Here is a 21,577-nt window from a genome sequence, read left to right as displayed (position 1 = left end):
CGCAGGCATCACTTTTGCCGTAGGAAGACCCACCCAACTGTTGGGAGAGAGAACATAATTTACTTAGATTTTTTTTTAAAGGGCCACAAAGGAGCAGAGCATCTCAACCTCTGCCACACTAAACGTTTTGCCCTCCACTTTTCTATTCCCAGCAGCCCCTTCTGCCACTCCAGGGGTGGGGTTACTGGGGGTTACCGGTCTCTCTGCTTGCATAAGGCTGAGTTCACAAGAGCCTTCTGGTAGCTCAGGAGGAGGCAGGACCTGAAGAGATGGAGAAGGTGGATTCTGTTTCCTTGATTTCTTTTGACCTTCCTTGATTCTTATTAATTATGCAATAATTGTTAAGTGATAATGTTTCTTCTCTTGTCTTACATGCAGTCTTTTCTTTTGTAATTATTTTTTCTTAAGAATATTTCTTTTTCCTTTTGCATGGTCTTGGAGGCTTATAGTCTTGAATGGCGATCTCTTAGGGAAATGCCTTGTGTTAGCTATTAGTTGTCCGTTTCCCTTAGTGACTGGGAACACTTTTCTTTGTTCTGTCGAGATTCGTGTCTTGAATTAAGTATTATTTATTACTTTCTGTTTATAAACTATCAAAGGCAAGGATCAGTATAACCCCAGATCAAATGATAAACTAGTAAAAATAAATTATCCAAGGAAAAACTTGCTAAATCAAATAATCAGTTTTTCAATCAAATATTATAAAGTATAAGATTATGCAAAGACTAAGCAGAATTAAAAATAATATTCATACATTTTAATTTGAAAAAATATCATAGTGTATGTGTAAAGATATGTACAGGGAAAATGAAACACCTTTCAGATAGTCCCAGACAGGTATGAACAATGCAAAGGAACATTATATCTCTGATATTATCAGGGAAACTAGCTGACCCTGCTGCAGAGATGAAGGATACTGGCAGTCAGGAGGAGACCTTGCATCCTGCTGCTAAGCTTGGCCCCCAGGCTTGCTGATGCTGCAGTACCCAGAGCTGGCATGACTCTTCTCCTCCCTGTGATGTCATCTGGGGAAGACTAACTGCCCCGTCTGCGGTGGCAGGTCACTCCAAAGGAGCAAATGAAAGGGGGTTTCCAGTGCGACTGGGGACTAATATTATTTAGGGGTGACAGGAGGGTGGAGAGTACTGGGAGATGGTTTAGTGGGCTGTTCTAGTATTAAATGATATTTCAGTAGCTGGTTTATGGCTTAGTCAACCTAGTATGAGTAGATTTGATTGAAGCTGTTTCCAGATTAATATATTGATGTACTTTTTAGTTATTAACTGGTTTATATTGCTGTATGTTACTAAGTTTCTTGATGTATTTGGTTAATGATGTATGTTTGTTATTTTATTCTTTTCTTTGTTAATGCTTTGGCATGTATTTTGGTGCATAGAAGATGGTCTAGAAATGTAAATTAATGTAACATAACATAAGAACATGCCATACTGGGTCAGACCAAGGGTCCATCAAGCCCAGCGTCCTGTTTCCAACAGTGGCTAATCCAGGCCATAAGAACCTGGCAAGTACCCAAAAACGAAGTCTATTCCATGCTACTGTTCCTAGTAATAGCAGTGACTATTTTCTAAGTCAACTTAATTAATAGCAGATAATGGACTTCTCCTCCAAGAACTTATCCAATCCTTTTTTAAACACAGCTACACTAACTGCACTAACCACATCCTCTGGCAACAAATTCCAGAGTTTAATTGTGCATTGAGTGAAAAAACTTTCTTCGATAAGTTTTAAATGTGCCACATGCTAACTTCATGGAGTGCCCCCTAGTCTTTCTATTATCCGAAAGAGTAAATAATTGATCCACATTAACCTGTTCTAGACCTCTCATAATTTTAAACACCTCTATCATATCCCCCCTCAGCCATCTGGTCTCCAAGCTGAAAAGTCCTAACCTCTTTAGTCTTTCCTCATAGGGGAGCTGTTCCATTCCCTTTATCATTTTTGTCGCCCTTCTCTGTACTTTCTCCATCGCAACTATAACTTTTTTGAGATGCGGCGACCAGAACTGTACACAGTATTCAAGGTGCGGTCTCACCATGGAGCGATACAGAGGCATTATGACATTTTCCATTTTATTCACCATTCCCTTCCTAATAATTCCCAACATTCTGTTTGCTTTTTTGACTGCCTTAGCACACTGAACCGATGATTTCAATGTGTTATCCACTATGACGCCTAGATCTCTTTCTTGGGTGGTAGCTCCAAATATGGAACCTAACATTGTGTAACTATAGCATGGGTTATTTATCCGTATATGCATCACCTTGCACTTATCCAGCTTACATAACATGGTTCCTTTTCATCTAGACAGTGGTACTGGGATGTGAAGTCCTGATTCTACATTTTCTTGTAGTGTAAGGAGCAACATCAGTACACTAAAACAGCAAAGGGTAAACTAATAATGACAGTACATTCTCAGAACAGATCTTCAAGAACAATAATGTCTTTGACATGCTACCAGTTTCTATTGCAAAAAAGCAGGGCGAGGATCTGGAGCTATGAACCTTCTTTTGCAGTGAATTACCCAGGGATCTTTTCCTCTGTTTTATGTTCTGTCAGAAATTAGTCCACTCCCTGCAGTGACAGCCCTCAACCAGTGGCCATGTATTAGGGCTCCTTCCAAAACCTTGCAATCATGGGCCATAGGTTTGGCCACTAAATGTTGCCGTTATGCAGTGACTATGACTCTCTGCCCCAGGGGCTGTGAATGCTGCTTCTGCAGCATCCCCATCATCCAACCCAGAAAACAGAAGACCTGAACCAGGAATCAAACCCTGGACCCTACGTATGGTAGGGAGCCAGGCCAGTCTTGCATTTCCATGCTTTAATCGCTCCTATATCTAGTACATTCTCTGCTGCTCCATTTAAAGTCATATTATACACCATCCCTTTTTCTTTCATAGTGTCTCTAGTTCCCCGCCTGAAACAGCCTGTTTTGAAGAAATTGCACCTCTTGAAACATGCTTGCTTGTTGGCTGAAATACATTGGGACAGTCAACATATCTAGGAGGAGGAAGAAGCCAGAAATTATGCTCCAGGAAAGAACTGAAGAGATGCCAATAAAGTTATACAGAAGGGGAAAAAAAGAGTGGTGAATAAAAAGGTGTCCCTGGGGCAAGAGCTTGAGGTGATGGAAGGATCAAGCCAAGCCAACCACACCCTCTTAGCCTACTAACAGAACACAGGAGCAGCAGAAAGGGGCTGGAGACCTGAAGAAAGAGTACTACAGCCAGAAAACTACTAGTGAAGAACTAATGCTGAGAGAGTGAGAACCTGATTGGAGAAGATAGCCAACTACATAGATGTCATAAGAACATAAGAAGTTGCCATACTGGGTCAGACCAAAGGTCCATCAAGCCCAGCATCCCGTTTCCAACAATAGACAAGCCAGGTTACAAGTACCTGGCAAGAACCCAAATATTAAATCGATGCCATGCCTCTACAGCCGGTATTGGGCAGTGGCTATTCCCTACGTCAACTTGATTAATAGCAGTTTATGGACTTCTCTTCCAGGAACTTATCCATCTCCAAAAGTGAGGTCTACTGTTCCAGTGAGTGTGACTGAAAATAAAGAGTGAGATTTTTTAGATGGTCTGTTCAGGGTATGCATCTGGAATGATATTTGGGTTTCTTTGGTTTAATTTAAATGCAATTCTTTAATGCCATATGAAAATAAGATTGGAAAGATGTACTCCAGGAGTTTCCCACTTTTTGAGATGTACAGAACACTTTTCAACCTCCAAAAGTTTTGATGATCTCAAAACCTTCTCACTCACTCACCCTCAGCCGCCCCTTCCAAGTCGGTCTGTATGTGTCTCTCTCTCTTTCAGCACCACCCTATCTGCTTTCCTCCTCATACTTCCTAGTCTCTCTTCTCCAGTCTCTTCCCCTCCCACTACCTAACCTCTACCGACCAGTTTCTCTCTTCTCCTAAGCTCACCCTTATCAGTCTCTCCTACCAAACCCTCCCCACCACTTTCTCATCACTCTCCCGCTCCCTCACTCCCCTTTCGCCATAAGGTTGCAGTTGCCTAAATTCCCAGCTCCACTGCTGCCTCGGCTCAACTTCAGGTCCGAGTCGCCACTGAACTCCTGGCCTGCTACTGCTCCAGTCCAGCTCTGCTTCTGTTTCTACGGCTGGGAAGACCTGAGAACCCACTATTCAAGGCCCGGTTCCTCAATTTATTCTTTGGCTGGAGGGACTGGGAAACTCTGCCTCTTCCCCATCACCACTGCATGAGAGGAGGGGTTCACAGAGCATGAAGTACCTTCCAGTTGTGTGAGACTTGGTACATCTGCATTTATTGGAGCTGGAAGGCCTTGCTAGATGTGAGCTGTAGCAGCAAAACAGCAAATGGCCGAGTAAAGACCCAAGCCCTTGTCATGGCCACAGGACCTAGTCTACTCCAGGCAGGGCTCTGCAACCATCCCAGGGCTCAAGGGAGCTTGCCTACAGAGAGCTGAAAAGACTGCGGCTTGGAGGTGATCCATGAGGATCAGAAGAGGACCTTCGCACATGCTGAGGATTTTAAGACTATATGCATAAAGTGACGTATAGAGAGGTTCCTTGAATTTCTGATTATATTGTGAAATGCATATTTTGTTCTTTTTGTGAAGGCAGATATTTACATATTTTGAAACCAGTAATTTCCATCTGTATGATGTGCTCTGGTTGTGTGTTGGTCACTGTGTGACATGCTCCAAAAAAGCATTTGTACTGCCTTTTTGGGAGATTTAATGATTGATTTAATTTTTCTAGGGCAGTGGTTCCCAAATTTGTTAATGTTACAGCACACCCGGCACAGGGTTCACTTTATCGCGGCACACCATCACCTTCCTTCCCTGCTTCCGCCCAGGACATCAACACGTTCCTTCTCCCGATCAACCCTCCCCCCATCGCCTAGCATCATCGCTTCCATTCCTCCCTGCGCACACAAAATCATCTTTATCGCCCCCAGCTCACGAGGCATTGGGCAAGCAGTGCTTCTTACCTGCTGCTGCTTTCTCCTCTGCTGGGTTCCCTTGGAAGTCAGAACTGCGCAGAACCCTGTAATCTCACAAGACTCGCCGGCCCCACACAGTTCTGACATCGGAGGGCAGCTGGCAGAGGAGGAGGAGGAGGAAGAAGCAGGTAAGACCTACTGCTCACTGATGCCTCCTGCTGGCCAGAGGCCAACACATGGTGGACGGGAGAAGAGAGAGAGAGATTAAGGCTTTGCCACTGGCAGCTGTGATTCACATCCATCTTCTCTCTGCACCTGGTGCAAAATTCACAGTATGACAATTGGGAATCTCTGCCTTCTTTAGGGGTGAATTTTCAAAATGTTATGCACATAAAAAATAGCATATATGCGTATAAGTAGTTTCTGCTCACATAGTCTGTATTTTATAAAAGTAAAAAAAATACACGTATTTTCAGTTTCGCACGCGCGTAAAACGTGGTGGCCTGGGGACAGTCTGGGACGGGGCCAACAAACACACGTGGAAGTTGCCATTTTAAAAGACACACACGTAGATTAGCCAATTTACTCGCATAATTTTACACCTGCTAATAATCTGGCATAAGGGATTTTACACGTGTTTATTGTGTACTATTGGCCGGGTGGGAGATCTGTGTGAACTGGGGGAAGTTCAGGCTGAAGAATCAGGAGGGTCTCAATGACGTGGAGAAGGACTGGGTGAACTGGTGGACTATCTGGTAAAACTGGTAATTTCCTAGACGTGCACATTTGTTAAAATACTCTGACTTGTGCACATAAATCGATACACACAAGTCCTGCTTTATTTTACATGTAAAAATATGCAAATATTTTTTTTAAGTAGGTAGGAAGAATATGTGAGTTCAGTGCATTGATATATTCTCTTTCAATGCATATGCTCATAAGCATACATACCAGCGTATGTTGCAAGGTAAAGATACACATTTTATAAGATGCGTGTATATCATACGCGCAGGTTATAAAAATACTAGCGTAGATTTGCTCGCAGCTATGTACACGCATATATGCCGCCAATCGCATGTTTGAAAGATACCCTCTTAAACGTAGTTGAACATGAAATACAGTAAAAATCATGTTCTTGTTGCGATTTTATACGTTTGCCCGCGGAAAATCACTTGCTTATGTGCATAGAAATGACTTTTGAGCATTGACCAGCTTTTGTGTGGATAAATGATTTATACAAATAAAAAGTAAGCATGCTAACAGCTCTCATATTTTTACCCTGTTGCCTTTTGCCTCTGAGAAAAGAGAAGTTTATGGGGGTCAGGAGCAAAAATGCTTTTCCACCCCTCCCCCGCTTCACTTGTGACAGATCTTAACGCTAGTTTATTGATATCACTGCTTCTTTGCATTGTTGAAATCTAGCTGGGACCATTTGAAATGTTTAATTTTCCTTGTGCATAGGCTTTCTTCTTCTATAGTATGTTGTTCTGTCAAGTAAATATTTATGAATTCTCGTTTTGATCCTGCTTAATTATATATTATATTTTGCATAAACAAATTACATTTCATGTTGTTCAAATCAATAATAGATTTCTTTTGATTGAGCAAGTTCTTCCTTTTAAATTATAAATACACATTTTTCCTCCAGTGGTTTGATGTTTGGAAGTAAAAACTTAATTAACTACATCTATATTTGGATCTAATTGTATGTCACCTCTACTAATCCCTGGGTGTTTTTCTAAAGAAAATAAGGTTTAAAATAAATATAAACTTTGTCTTCAATTAAAGCAGCGTGCTCTGGGTTTAGGTGCTGCATCTTATTTGAAATTTCTCTGTACATGCTTGGTTTCAAATTTGTGTTCTCTGATCCAATTCATTTGGGGCAGTTTTTGGTAGTTAAGACGCCTGTTGGAACCTAGCTGGGGGCTTTGGGCACTAGTGTTGAAGAAGTATAGCGGCTATCTTTATGTTTAAAATTTATTGATGAATTATCACAATCCATTGCCCTCTCATATGGGGACTTGTAACGGGCTACTTGTCATTTTGTTTCTTTATATTTTCTGCTGTGGTAGATTTGTTAATACAGCTTCATGTTTTCTTGTGCTTAGCTTATGTTGTTAAAGGCGAATAAAAATAAAATGATTAAAAAAACAAAAATGAATATATCACCAGAGCATGGCTGGGAAAATGTTTGATTGCTATGGCTTCTCGCTGAAGGCAGCGAGGAGAAACGGCCACATTAAGCCAGTGGGAATCTTACATGCCTTCTGCCAGTTGCTCCTCTTTTCTGTGGACTCCGAGTACCCCAGTAATTGTCCAGATCCCTTGCCATCCCTTGCCTAGCACCTACATGCTGCTACCAATGGCTAAGGTGACAAAGTCAGCAACACTTAGGTTAGATCTTTTTTTTTTTTTCACAATATTGCTGGAATAGGTAGGTACTGCAATTGAAATCATCAGCTAGTTTCAGGTTGATGTAAACTGGCAGGCCTTGTGCTAGTCTGCATACTTAAAATAGGATTGCATGGGGCGTTTAGTCCAGCCCGAAGACAAATTCACTGATGCCATAAACAGCTGGTAGGTGGAGCACTAAGGAAGGGCCCAGCACTGACTGCAGAAAAGCAGAGAGCAGCACTTTCTTTTTGAAGCGAGAAGTGTGCTCAGTCCAGAATTATCTCCACACTCCCATAACCGGAGAGGCGCCCTTTCCCTAAAACACGTGCAGATCTGAATATTGGGTAAAGATCGCATCATCGTATTGTAGCAGACTATTTTAGTTTTGTAAATTAGAGATATTTGCATTACTGTTGAAAGGCTGGGATTATCACTTCCTTTCCATGCACTCACTGCTCTGCACACGTCAGTGCCCCTCTCTGTACTTTCTGTTCCACCCTACCCCCATCACCTGCCCCATCTTCAGATCCAGTATGTATGCCTACCTCCTTTCACTGCACTTCATGCATCCGGCAAAGTGGACTCTTGTCCTGGAAAGCTCATGGCCCAGTAAATCTATAAGGTTAGTCTATAAGTTGCCACCAGCCTCTTTGCCGTTTGATTGATTAGCATATTTATTTTGTTATTAATCCTGCCTTTCCAAGATCGCTCAGGCGGGTTAGCAGTAGATAACCCAGGATTCGAGACTTGCGTCCGTCTCCTCCCATGTCTACCCCTCCCCTTTTCCCAAATAATACAAACATACATCTTTATGGTGATAACAAAAGGCCGCAGTTTATTCAACTTAACCCGAGCCAACCTCTTAACAACAGTCCAAATACCCCAACTTCCCCTTCCTCCGCCGTAGCCCCCCCATTCGCTTACACCGCGTCCCGGTGATAAGCTGCCGTTTTGCCCCCCTTTCCCCCACTCACCCCGCCGCGTCACCAGCGAGGGTAAGCTTGCGGCCTGAGCATCGGCCCCCCCCCCTTGCTCGTTAGGCCTTCCCGTGTAGCAGCCCCAAGCTACACGGGCATTCCTCCCCCCCTCCGAACAGTGAATCACAATTACAAATATACAATCCACTATATGGCTCGGGTTTACCGCCACCACTGCGACAAGCACAACCAAACAACCAATAACATGGCATCCCAGGGAGGGAGGGTGGGAAACACAAACCCCTGCTTGCTCCTCTGCCTGGTTCCCAACTGCCGCGCTCCGCCACTCGGCTTCCCTATTAATCCTGCCGTTGTACCAATGGCGAAGCAGCATTCAAATTTGCTGCCTCCCCATTGGTACCCTCCACTATGCTCCCCCCCTCACCCTACTTGTCCCGCCCCCGCACACCGCCTCCCGCGCTCGCCCCTGAGTTACCGGCGGCGACACATTCGAGACTTGCATCCGTCTCCTCCCATGTCTACCCCTCCCCTTTTCCCAAATAATACAAACATACATCTTTATGGTGATAACAAAAGGCCGCAGTTTATTCAACTTAACCCGAGCCAACCTCTTAACAACAGTCCAAATACCCCAACTTCCCCTTCCTCCGCCGTAGCCCCCCCATTCGCTTACACTGCGTCCCGGTGATAAGCTGCCGTTTTGCCCCCCTTTCCCCCACTCACCACGCCGCGTCACCAGCGAGGGTAAGCTTGCGGCCTGAGCATCGGCTCCCCCCTTGCTCGTTAGGCCTTCCCGTGTAGCAGCCCCAAGCTACACGGGCATTCCTCCCCCCCCTCCGAACAGTGAATCACAATTACAAATATACAATCCACTATATGGCTCAGGTTTACCGCCACCAAACAAAGACTTAACTTTAGTAGTCTTTGTGCCCCCACTGCGGCCCCCTGTTACTCAGCTGTAGCCTAAGCCCATCCTCCAAGGCATTATTAAACAGGTCTATGCCAACATCGGAAAGGTGGACGCCATCCCCCAGAAAATAACCCCCCAGGAGATCCCAGGACCACTGATGCTGAATCCAGAAACCACCCTCCCGCACCAGCCATTTGCCCACCTGTCTATTCAATTTCTTCACGCCGTTGCGCCATAAAGGCTCACGCTGGTGTTTGAGGCGAATGATCACATCAGACCATCCCAATTTAGTGTGGGGCAAACGGTTCATGATGGAGGCCATGTCCTTTCACATCATTTGGATGAGCGCACGACAGGTCAAACGGCCTACATCGTTGCCACCCAAATGAATGATCAGCCATTCCGGGGCACCCCACCTGTCAATATTGCCTTGCAACAAATCACAGAGTTCTTCCCATTTCATCCCGCCTTTGCCGATCCACCGCACACGAACGTCCTCGCGAGTGAGATTCAAATGCTCGCCATACGACCTCTTCTTGGCACGACGGTAGGCACGATGGATGAAGGAATGACCCACAATCCAGGCACAATTCCTCCTCAACTCCTCCCCAGCCCGATCTGCAAAGCAAACAAACCCGTTAACAGAGGCCAAGCATGCGCACCCCCCCGACGGGAACCGCGCTACTGGCGGACGTATCCGCGAAACGCCGCCGACTTCCACCAGCCCAATGCCTTAATCCGCGCCTCGGACCATCCCATTTCAGCCGCCGTCGTAGCCGCACCGATTCGAAAAGAATGCGACGAAAAGCGTCCCGCGTCCCACCGCGTCCCACCGCACCGAATTGATACCGGGTGAGGGGGGAGCCGTCAGCGTGCACCAAAAAATGACCCCCAACCGGCGGGCGTGCCGCGAGGTATCCCAGCACCAAACGCACCGGGCAAACCAAGTCGCACGCATCCCGGACCAAGAAAATCCAGGCGCCCTTGCCTTTTGGATCAGTCTTAGACATACGAATCCGTAAGGTCACCCGCTCCGGAAACACACTCACATCCTTCACCTGCAACCCTTCCGGCCTCCCGTTTGCCACCCGGGACCGAGCTACTAACTCTCCGATCCGCAACGCGCCAAAGAAAGCCCATGAAAAAGCTAAACTAAACAGCGAACCCTCATACTCCGAACTACATACCCTGGCTAACCCCTGTATTAAAGCGATCAAGTCACCGTACCGGATGGGCAAACGCCTATCCACCCGCAGACCCTCCCCCTTACTCCAGCCCGCTAGGACTTTCTTAACGAAAAAACTGCGCAGGGGATTTTTCCGACCTTCCAGCTTACGGAAGAAAACATAACCCGCCAATTGACTCCGTACGGATGCCAAGGAAAAACCCGCCCCTTTTGCCCAAAGTATAAATGGAAGCACGTCCGGGTCCCTGCCCCTCCCCTTCCCTAACCCTGAAGAAAACAGAAAACGCGTCACTGCAGCATTTCCTGCCACGTAGGATCTCCAGGTTGCCGGGGCCACAGATCGCCGAATCAAGTCCCATGACGCAGCCTGCCCAGAGTCCACAGATGGGCTGGGACCCGCTCTCCATGACGATCCGCCTGTGGAGCCAAGACCCGAAAGGTGTCCCACTTAAAACGTGAGAGAGCATCAGCTATGAGGTTCACAGACCCGGGGACATGGCGCGCCCGCAGGCTGACATTCAATTGAAGGCATAACATTACCATGACGCGCAGGAGAGCAGAGACTCGCCAGCACTTCGCCGCCTGGCGGTTAACAACTTGCACCACCCCTAAGTTGTCACACCACCACACCACACGTTTATTGGCGAGGGCCCGACCCCAAATCGTCAGCGCCACCACTATCGGGAAGAGTTCGAGAAAGGTGATGTTCCTCACCAAACCTTCGCCCACCCACGTGGCCGGCCATGGCTCCGCACACCACTTGCCCCGAAAGTACAAACCGAAACCCGACGCCCCAGCCGCATCCGAATACAATTCAAGCTCGGCGGTGGACACTTCAGGCTCCATCATAATGCAGATCCCGTTGAACGAGCGTAAAAATTCCTCCCACACCGCTAGCTCCTCCTTCACCTGGCGCGACACCCGGATGAAATGATGTCCCGACCGAATCCCGACCGTCCGCGCATAGAGACGCCGTATGAAAGCCCGCCCCATAGGTATCACACGGCATGCAAAAGTCAGGGAACCGATTAGCGACTGCATTTGCCGTAGCGTCACCACCCGCACGCTGCTAACCAGCTGCCGCAACTTATCGACTTTGTCGTCCGGCAGTCGACAAACCATGTCCACGGAGTCCAGTTCGATGCCTAAGAACGTCAATCTGGTCACCGGGCCTTCAGTTTTATCCCCCGCGATGGGCACACCAAAGTGCGCGGCCGTGCGCAGAAAGCCCAGTAACTGCCGCCGACAAACATCGGCGTCCCCCGGACCAACAAATAAAAAATCGTCCAGGTAATGTAACGAATCCGCACACGCCGTATATTCCTTTGCTGCCCAGTGGATAAACGTGCTGAACATTTCGAACAAAGCGCACGAAATGGCACAACCCATTGGAAGGCAACGATCAATGAAGTATCCACCCTCAAAGGAAAAACCGAACAACGGGAAACAGGAAGGGTGTATCGGGAGCAACCGGAAAGCCGACTCGATATCAGCTTTCGCCAACAAAGCCCCCCGTCCCGCCCGTCGCACCAAATGTACCGCCTCGTCGAAAGATGCATATTTCACCACGCACGCGTCCCGCGGGATAAAATCATTAACCGACCCCCCTGGTGGGGAGGACAGATTCAAGATCAACCGAAATTTTCCCGGAACCTTCTTCGGAATAACCGCTAAGGGAGATAAATGCATCCTTTCGTAAGGCGGGCTCGGGAAAGGCCCCACTACCCGACCCTGCTCCAGTTCCTCCCTAAGTTTGGACCAGGCCACCTGACTCAGTCGAAGAACTGATCAAGAATTCCTAACCCTGCCCCCCTGCCCTGGACCCACATATGGGATCCTAAAGCCTTCAGAAAACCCCGCCCGTAAAATAGCAGCTGCAACCTTATTGGGATACTCGCGCAAACCCGCCAACAATTTGGGCACCCGAATCGGGGAGTCCGCCTTACATCCTAAGGCAGCCCTACTTGGGTCCCTTTCCAACCCCCCCCCCCCCCCCCCCCGGCCCCGTGGGCACATTTAACGGCCGAGTGGGCTCCTCCACAGGTGGCGCAAGCATGCCGGAACTTGCACTCCGGAAACAAGCAGGTAAGCTTGTTGAAACGCCAACATATGTCCCCCGCCCCTCCCACCCCTTTTGCGCCTGACTCAGCACTTCGTGCTGCCCCGATGCGAAAGGACTGCCCTTTAGCAAAACCCCCCGACAACACAGCTCCGGACGCAGCCCCCCCTACTGTCGCTTGGCTCTTCCTTCCGGACCCCACACTCTTGTTAGTCATCTGTGTCAACCACAGATGTATATCCTGAGAGCCCCAGGACATAAACTTGTTCCCCGCCATCTTGTCCCGGAATTTCTCATCGTAGTTGAGCCAAGCCCAACCATCATAATCCTGAAAAGCCCCTAGGATGCTGTCCGCATAGGATAGCAAAGCACCATACTGGGAAGGGTCGAAGGGACTCACTACGCTTGCCAACCTTAAAAAACCCCTCATCCAGTTTACAATGTTCTTAGCTATACGCGGTATAGACCCACTCCGCCAAAGGCGTTTCTTAGCCTTTTTAGATAATCTTTTCCCTCCACGGCGCCCCTCTAGCAACTTAAAAATATTAACAAATTTGCGCTTCCGAATACGCTTCAGCAGGCGGGTCGGCACCTCTTCCCATAACTCCGAGAGGGAGGCCACGGCCGGTTGCTCGACATCACATTTAGGCCCTTCCCCTAGAACCGCCCTCCGACTCGGCCGAGACCCACTGGAACCCGTCCCCGAAGACGAGGAACTGCCATCGGAGTCCCCTCTGGATCTCCGTCGCACCCCTTCCCTCCCCCGTCCCCGGTGCACAGAACCTTCCTTACCTGCTTCCATATGGGAGCTGGGAGCATCCACGAGCTCCGGTCCCTGGCCCGGTCTCACAGCGTCCTGTCGGCCCTCGCCTCCGTCCATCCGCCATTGGACCGGCACCGCTCCCGCAGCCGCACTCTCGTGGGCCCTCCAGGGCTCCCTGCTCGACGGACCCGGAAGGTCGTCCTCTGCCAAGTCTGTGAAAAAAGTCTCCGTACCAGCATGCCCCTGGCCGGACCCTGCCGACTTGGCACGGGTCGCGCTGTCTGGAGGCACCCGGACCTCAGGCTGGTGGGCCATCCCATCCGGACCCTGCATGCCCGTAGCCCAGCCCGTGGCACCAAGGGAAATAGGATCACCTGGCTGCAAGCCTGGTGACAGTCCGCCGTGCAGGCCGGCCGCACTGGGCCCTTGAATAAAACTGTAACCGGCCCTTGCCATGTAACCCAGGACCTCCGCCAGGACAGCAGCCGAAACTGGCTGGGAGGGGCCTCCAGGGAGGGGGGCCGGGTAACGAGGACCGGGGGGCGGGGGGTGGTGCGCGCTAGGGCCCCGCACTAAACGGGAGCCGGCACGGGGTGCACCCCTGCCCCGTGGAAAATCTGATGGGTCCACATGAACAGGGCCCCTGCGAGAAGCGCTGCGCCGCCGGCCGGCAAGGCCAGACCGCGCTCTGGGCATGACGGGGAGGGCCCGGGTACCTTGGGGAGGGGCTGCACCGAAGGGCTCCGCGGGAGGTCCAGCGCTGCTCGAGCAGGGCCTACGGCGCCTCTCCTCTACATCGGAAGGAGTGAAAGGGGTGGGACCGAGAACCCCCGACATGGCCGCCGGCTCAACAGCCCCGGCAGGAGAAAGGAAAATGTGTTGAGCCATGGCTGAGCCGCCAGGCCGCGACACAGGGGAGTTAGTAGCGGTGTCACTCTGCGCAGCCGCTTCCCGGGCCGGCGCAACAGGGCACCCCAAGGTAAGGGCGAAATGTGAGCCAGGGCTGGCCGCAAAGGGGGGGGGGGACACTGGCCGGAGGGGGGGGGGGTGGGCCCGGCGTCGGGCTCCGGACCACTTTCGCCAGATTCGACGGCGTCGGGGGCGGGAGAACCCGGGCACAGGGCGGGAGCCAATGGAGGGGGCAGGGAAAAACTATCAGCCGGCGAAACCGCCAAACTCACCGACGGCACAGAGCCCTGTGCCTCAGCTGGGCTGCCGACTCACGAGTCCAGGCCCTGATAATTCACGCCCCGTACGCCTAGGCCGCGAACGTGATCGCGCCGTGTGCTGCACTCGGGAGCGCCGCATGGCAGGGAAAGGGGCCCGTACGCCACGCAAAAGGAAGACCGGGCAGGCGAGCGAGCGGGAACGATTAACTGTTCCTCTTAGCGCCTCGCTAAGACCGCCGAGCCGCGAAACGCACAGAAGGGAACAGGCAGGCAGCAAACACAAACCCCTGCTTGCTCCTCTGCCTGGTTCCCAACTGCCGCGCTCCGCCACTCGGCTTCCCTATTAATCCTGCCGTTGTACCAATGGCGAAGCAGCATTCGAATTTGCTGCCTCCCCATTGGTACCCTCCACTATGCTCCCCCCTCACCCTACTTGTCCCGCCCCCGCACACCGCCTCCCGCGCTCGCCCCTGAGTTACCGGCGGCGACACGGGACAAGCCCGTGTCGCCTTCTTATATATAAAGAGTCAACATGTAGTAGAGGTAGATGCACAAAGCCCTTGTATATCAGTATCATTCTATAGTAAAGGATGGCTGAAGTTAATCCTGTTAGTGCATGTTCCCTGGATAAATCCCTGCTGCTCATACATTCATTTTTAATATGTTGTCAAGATAATGATCAGTCTCTTGGCTGTCTTACTTGATGCAGTGGTAGTTTATTAGATTAGGTTATGAATTACACTGGGCAGTTATGACATCAGTCTTCTAATTTAGCTTAAAATGATATTTGCCGGCTTGTTTTACAGTGCAGCTTTGTTCCTTTTGGATTTTTTTCTTTATTCTTTTATTGTGTCACAGGCATTGCTTTTTTGTTTCTAATTCTGTGGCCCCTCCCCCTTTATTTTTTGCATCGTGTGCAATGATTTTATGTGCAAGGGCACCCTTTAGGCCTTTGTGTGGTCCAAATGGATTGCTCGCCTCATTTGGAATAAAAACAACAAAACATATTTAGATGCAGTAGCATTAATTAGCTGTGTCTTGCGTCAGCTGCATTTATTTTGATTTTGTTCTCCCTCGCCCCTCCCCAAAATAAAATGGCTTTCAGTCATTTTGTTTTATGCATCTGGCTGATTTATTCTTTTCATTTGCTCTTTGTATGCTTTCCAACATATGGAATGTTGGAAAGAGTCATGTACAAGGGATCAATGTCCATCTGTGGATAGGCACAGTAACTCCAAAAATGGGATGGAAATTCACTAAATTTGGCATGCAAGAAGAACATGAATATCTGAGATGAGTTTGAATACCAGAAATATCAGATCCATATTTTCAGAGAAATGAGCTTCCAAAAATAAATCCTATTGCTTTCTATGAGAAGCTGTTAAAATGTTGACCAGTAGAGATGTGAATCGGAACTGAAATCCGAACCGATTCTGGTTCCGATTCACATCTATAGAGATGTGTATCGGAACTGAAATCCGAACCGATTCTGGTTCCGATTCACATCTCTATTGACCAGTGCTCCATTCCAAACAGCCCTCTTCTCCTATCAGCAGTCTGCCACAGAGAAACACAGGCAGACAGAGACAGGAAAAATAACTGAATCAACTCTGGCAAAGGATGATACAAAAAAGGTGCTTCCACATCCCATACCACCCCCCCCCCCCCCCAAATTACCCTGACACCCACCCTACATTTCTCATACACACTCCAAAACCCGCATACTCTCACATAAACCCCCTACAAACACAGTACCACACATCTCCCACATACATTCCTACATGCTTCTCCCTACACACACACAGGAAAAATAAATTATATGGCTTTTTAATTCAACCCCCTACATACCCTTGTACACACACACACACACACACACACACACATGCTACAACCACATTCCTGTAACCACACACCCCAAATATATACAACAGCTATATCCTACACCCACAAAAACACACCGAATTCCACTTATCACACAACCTTGTCACACATTACCCACCCAACACACATCCTGACACCTACATATACCCAATTACATGCTCCATATTTACATATACACCTATACCCCTCCACACACATCCAACTTAAACACAGTCCCCACGCACATACAACCCCCACCCACAAATGCACACATATACTCCCTCATAACATTTTCTATCTATAGACAAACCCCACAAACCCCATCTTCTACCTACAGACACACCCCACAAACCCCATACACACAATCTCCTACCCACCCAAAAAATGCCCCTATATATCTATCCCTCCCAGATACCTCACACTCACACACTTACACTGCACATAGCTCTATAGCCCCTGAACACATAACACACCTCCACATCCCCAAACACATTCTTGCAATTGCCATCCTTGCACATCCACAGACATCCCCCACAAAATCTTACCCAACCCCACCTATATTCAGTTCCTTAGGAGAAACTGTGTCCAATTGAAAAATCAGTCTGTTCGGGCTGTTGTAGATCTTGATCAAAATCACCTCTCTGTACAGAGGTAATGGGATGCTCCAGCATCGCAAAATTCACATTCATGGGAGAAATCCAGTGGATTCTTCCACTGGCTAAGTCAGCAAATTAAATGTTCAAAAATGCATGTGTGAAGGGATATACAAAAGAGATCCCCAGAATACCTTAAGGGACCCAATCCAGAGATCTGTCCTGTTCCACCTTAAGCCTGAGACAGCCGGGAATCCTTGTCTGGGAGGAGGAGCCTGGGAAGGTGTATATCTAGCCAGGCCCAGGAGGGAATCTTAGGAAGCCCAGACCAAGAAACTATAAGTTGATACATTGCTACTTTTGTTTAATAGCTGCAAAGAGCTGTAGAGTTGTTTTTCTGTTCTGAATTAATAAAAGTTCATGAATAACCAGCCAAAGCCTAGCCTGTGTCTATTCTCTGGCCATTTCCCACAGCGTGCTCGAATCCAACATATAATTTTTCCTATGTAGAATAAGGGGCATGGAAAGTGAAACTATCACTTTGGAGCAATAACAGTTGTGTATTGTGTTCATTGAATATAATCCTGTAACCATTGAAGGAAAACTCATATACAAAGCACTTTCCACAGGAAACATGCCCCTTCAACAATGATTCCTGATTATCGGATGGGGTATAGAAGATAGAATTCACTATCTCATATATTCAGTGCCCTCTTAAATGCAAATAAGGGCTTTGCCCAGAAGGGTACATGCAGCTGTAATATATTCCAATGTTGTGTAATGTTCTTGTAGATCGATTATACTTGCAGTGAATACAAGAGCACACATACAATGTGTGAGTCAGTGGTCATGGCACCTGTTTGTAATACTAAATCTCTATTTGTCCATCTAGCTATTCTGTAGGCTTTTTGAACAACATAAACAGATTAACTGCAATCAAGAAATTGCTGTCTTGCCTCAATCGCACTTGCTTTAAATTCATCCATATATGTACATAGACATCATAGTCATAAAAATTGGCTCACTGGCAAACTGTTACGAAGTCTCAAAGGGTGACAACTGGAGTGCTTAAAAAGTGTGTTATGGTCAATGGGTTTCCAAAAAATAGAATACTGGAACCCCATGGGAGAAATGGTAAATGCGATGTCCAAAAAAGAAACCATCTGAGTGCTAGCGACATATGCGAACTGTAGATTCGCATCATTTAGCCACTGCACAAATTGAATTAGCTGCTCAGCATTTCCAGTGCACAGTAAAAATATATCATTGATAAACCATCTCCAGAGTTTAATATATCTATTAAAGGGGCCCACCTAGAACCAAAGGGGCATTTCTCCTATGGGAAGTGCTCTGCATGTGAGTTTTCCTACAACGATGACAAGATTATTTTCAATGAACACTGGTGCATGATTACAGCAAACCATGTATTACACTAGTTGAGGCTTTATGCCTACCATAGTTTGACAAAACAGGTTGTGATGACACTAGTATTATGCTAATTGAGTTTCTCACTAGCTCTTTTTTGTGGTTTCACATGAAGAAACTTGCCCACAAACTTAGATAAAGATTTTAATATAGAGCAGAAGCCCAACACAGTAGATTTTCCTGGAGATGACTCCAAATGTTTATGAATTTTTAGTAGCAAATAAAAACATGGAACTTGTGGATACAAGTTCCAAGTTTTTATTCACAACTTCTATTCACAAGTTTTATTTTTATTCACAAGTTGTATCCACAAGTTCACATGGAACTTTTGGATACAACTTGTGGATGCATGGAACTCTGCCAGAAAAGAAGCCTCTTTAATGGTAATACAACCCTTAGACAAGTCATCATCAACTAATAAACCCACCCATTCCATCAAACCCATGGTGGGATCAGATCACAATTTTTTGTCAGTAGAATCATTGTTCTTTATAGTGTATTTTGGAAGATACAGCCATTTTTTTCATCATTTTCTACAGTTCAATATTATTTACAACATTGATTGGATGATATGGACAATTTATTATACATTGATAGTATATTTTTTGTGATCCATAGGGTGGGTTGTTATCTGATATAGGGCCTTATTTACCAAGGCTATCGCAGGCTTGCGCTGCTAGCGCAAGCCTGCGATAGCCTGCAAAGGTAGCGCACGCCTGTGCTACATAAATCGGGGCGGAGTCGGCCCCGGAAGAGGAGGAGTCGGGGCGTCACCGGGGCCGACTCCGCGAAGACGCCGCAGACAACGAAAAGGTTAGGGGCCTTTTCGCACCCAATAGCTACACCTTCTATGGTGGCGCTATTGGGTGTGAAACCGGTAGCGATCGCTGCGGGCTAGCGCAGGGTCCCCGCCCCCCATTAGCGCAGTTTTCTAAAGTATCGCAGGCCTGCGATACTTTAGAAAATGAGGCCCATAGCTTTATTTCATTGTATATGAAAATTAAGAATTTGATAAAATATAAATAAAAAAACAGGGTTTGTTTATGCCTTTTGTGTTATGGTAGCTATGTCCAGTAAGGATGTATATCATGAAGGCGAGGTTATGCCTCCATTTAATTAACACCACCTGTTTTATTCTTTTTTAATTTTAATTTTTTAGTTTGTTTTATAGCTTTAATTTTTGTATTTTTAAAATCCTTGTATTCAACATCTGATATTGCCATTGCTATCGGTCTTTTAATCTCTCAACGTGCTTGGAGAGGATGGCTGCTTTCAATAGTTTCAAATGAAGAAAAGTAATTCTCTTTCTGTGTAGCACCTGACTCTTATTGCACCCAGTCTCTCAAAGTATTTAAATAGGGTGGCTAGTTATATTGTTCAAAGTAAGAGTAGAGTTCTTCTTAATCCTCACTGCATGTAGCCACACTCTTTTATTGTGCCCGACACTGCCAGTGTTTTGGCAGAACACCACCTGCTTCAGGGGCTAGAGAGATAATTGAAGTTATCGGAGAGAATTCAATTCCGAGGCGCCATTTTCAAACACCTCTTTAGTAACACCACTGCCACGATGCCTAGTGGAAACTGCTGGTTTCATACAGATAGCAAAGCATACCAGTGCAGTAAAATTTAATTTCAGAAGTCTTAGAATCCTGCTCAAATCTTATCGACAAGGTTTAACAGAAACTGAAAGTGTTTCATTAGGAAGTAAAATGTCAAAATTTGTATTAATTGCTGTTGCTTATATAATCCTGTGGTTTGTTTATTTTCCAGCTGGCAAATGGTGGATCCTGGACAGTGGCTTGTTGAACATTACCAGCGTAACATTTGATGATCGAGGAAAATACACCTGTGTCGCCTCCAATACTCATGGCAGCGTGAATAATACAGTTACTCTGAGAGTTATCTTTACCTCTGGAGATATGGGGATCTATTACATGATTGTCTGCCTGATCGCTTTCACTATTGTTATGATCTTGAACATCACCAGACTGTGCATGATGAGCAGCCACCTCAAGAAAACCGAGAAAGCCATCAATGAATTCTTCCGAACAGAAGGAGCTGAGAAACTTCAAAAGGCTTTTGAGATTGCAAAGCGTATCCCAATCATTACTTCAGCTAAAACCCTGGAGCTTGCCAAAGTGACTCAATTCAAGACTATGGAGTTTGCTCGTTACATTGAGGAGCTGGCCCGGAGTGTTCCCCTTCCACCTCTCATCATGAACTGCAGAACAGTAATGGAGGAAATCATGGGGGTGGTCGGCCTGGAAGACCAGGGACAGACCTTTGTAAGGCAGGTTCCTGAAGGTCGAGAGGCCTCTAATATATGTGAGGTCTACGCCATGCCCAATGCTTTAATGCGCAGCGACTCCCCGGCTGACGATTCCGATGCCTCGTCGCTCCATGAACAGCCACGACAGATTGCAATAACGGTGTCGGTGCACCCACTGTCTAGCAAGGAAGGTACAGATGCCCAGTCACAGCATAGTGAGCAGTCTGATGTCAAGGAGGACCACATAGCACAAGCAACAGCACTTTCTACCGAACTGTCCCCAGTCCCCCTGACAGATAGCAAAATGACATGTATTATTTATGAAAGCCATGTATAATATTTATTCTCAAAATCTATGCATATCAAGGAAATCAGGTGGGGCCCTTTTTAAAACGGAAAAGCACTTACCACTAAGCCTTACTGGTTAAACTATATTGTGAGGAAAGCATGCATGTGGGCTGCTGATTACTTTCTTCCCAGTCTTACAATCTGTTGAGGGCTGAATAATTACTATTATTGTTTGCTGTTATGGAATCATGTTATGTACCAAAAAATGTTTTACCTTGTAGATTTCCATATCAGTCTCCTCATATGTGAAGGACCTCCAGATATGATCACGCCAAGGTGCTAGACACTGGATATGCTAAACAAAATCTCCTTGGTTTATTTTATTTCCTGTTTCTGCCAGAGCCTATTCATTTTCTTTGTGGTAATAAAAAAAAATGCAGTTCTGAATTTAAAATAATGCCCAGGAGGCAACACTGTGATAGCAAAATAAAATTCCCATTATTATTAAGGTTCCAATTCATTTGCCAATTACATTATCAATTAAAGAGTGATAAAAGAGGATTTTAGATGTATGAGCTCACAGAGATGATAACTGTGGGTATTATATAGGCACCAGAAAATAATGAACTTTGGGCCTCATTTTCAAAGCACTTTACCGCGTGCGATAAATTCGCGAATCGCGTTAACAGCTGTTAACGCGATTCGCGAATGCAAATTAGTCATTTGGTATTCAGGGGGCGGAGTTGGGGCGGAGCATATGTA

The 21,577-nt window shown here is 46.9% G+C and overlaps 1 protein-coding gene across 4 annotated transcripts in view; it reads left to right on the top strand.

Annotated features, from left to right (window-relative positions):
* Positions 1-21,323, top strand: part of MFAP3L (microfibril associated protein 3 like) — a 135,587-nt gene extending 114,264 nt beyond the window's left edge. For all 4 annotated transcript variants that reach the window (XM_029574839.1, XM_029574664.1, XM_029574753.1 and 1 more), the window contains one exon: positions 20,029-21,323. In XM_029574839.1, coding sequence (XP_029430699.1) covers positions 20,029-20,864 — 836 coding nt within the window. In that variant the 3' untranslated portion in view covers positions 20,865-21,323. The remainder of the gene's footprint in view (positions 1-20,028) is intronic.
* The last annotated feature ends 254 nt before the right edge of the window (positions 21,324-21,577 follow it).

The sequence above is a fragment of the Rhinatrema bivittatum genome, chromosome 1 (genome assembly GCF_901001135.1).
Source record: "Rhinatrema bivittatum chromosome 1, aRhiBiv1.1, whole genome shotgun sequence".
Classification (NCBI taxonomy): domain Eukaryota; kingdom Metazoa; phylum Chordata; class Amphibia; order Gymnophiona; family Rhinatrematidae; genus Rhinatrema; species Rhinatrema bivittatum.
The sequence above is the reverse complement of the archived record's forward strand: the minus strand, read 5'-3'. Positions and strand labels throughout refer to the sequence as shown.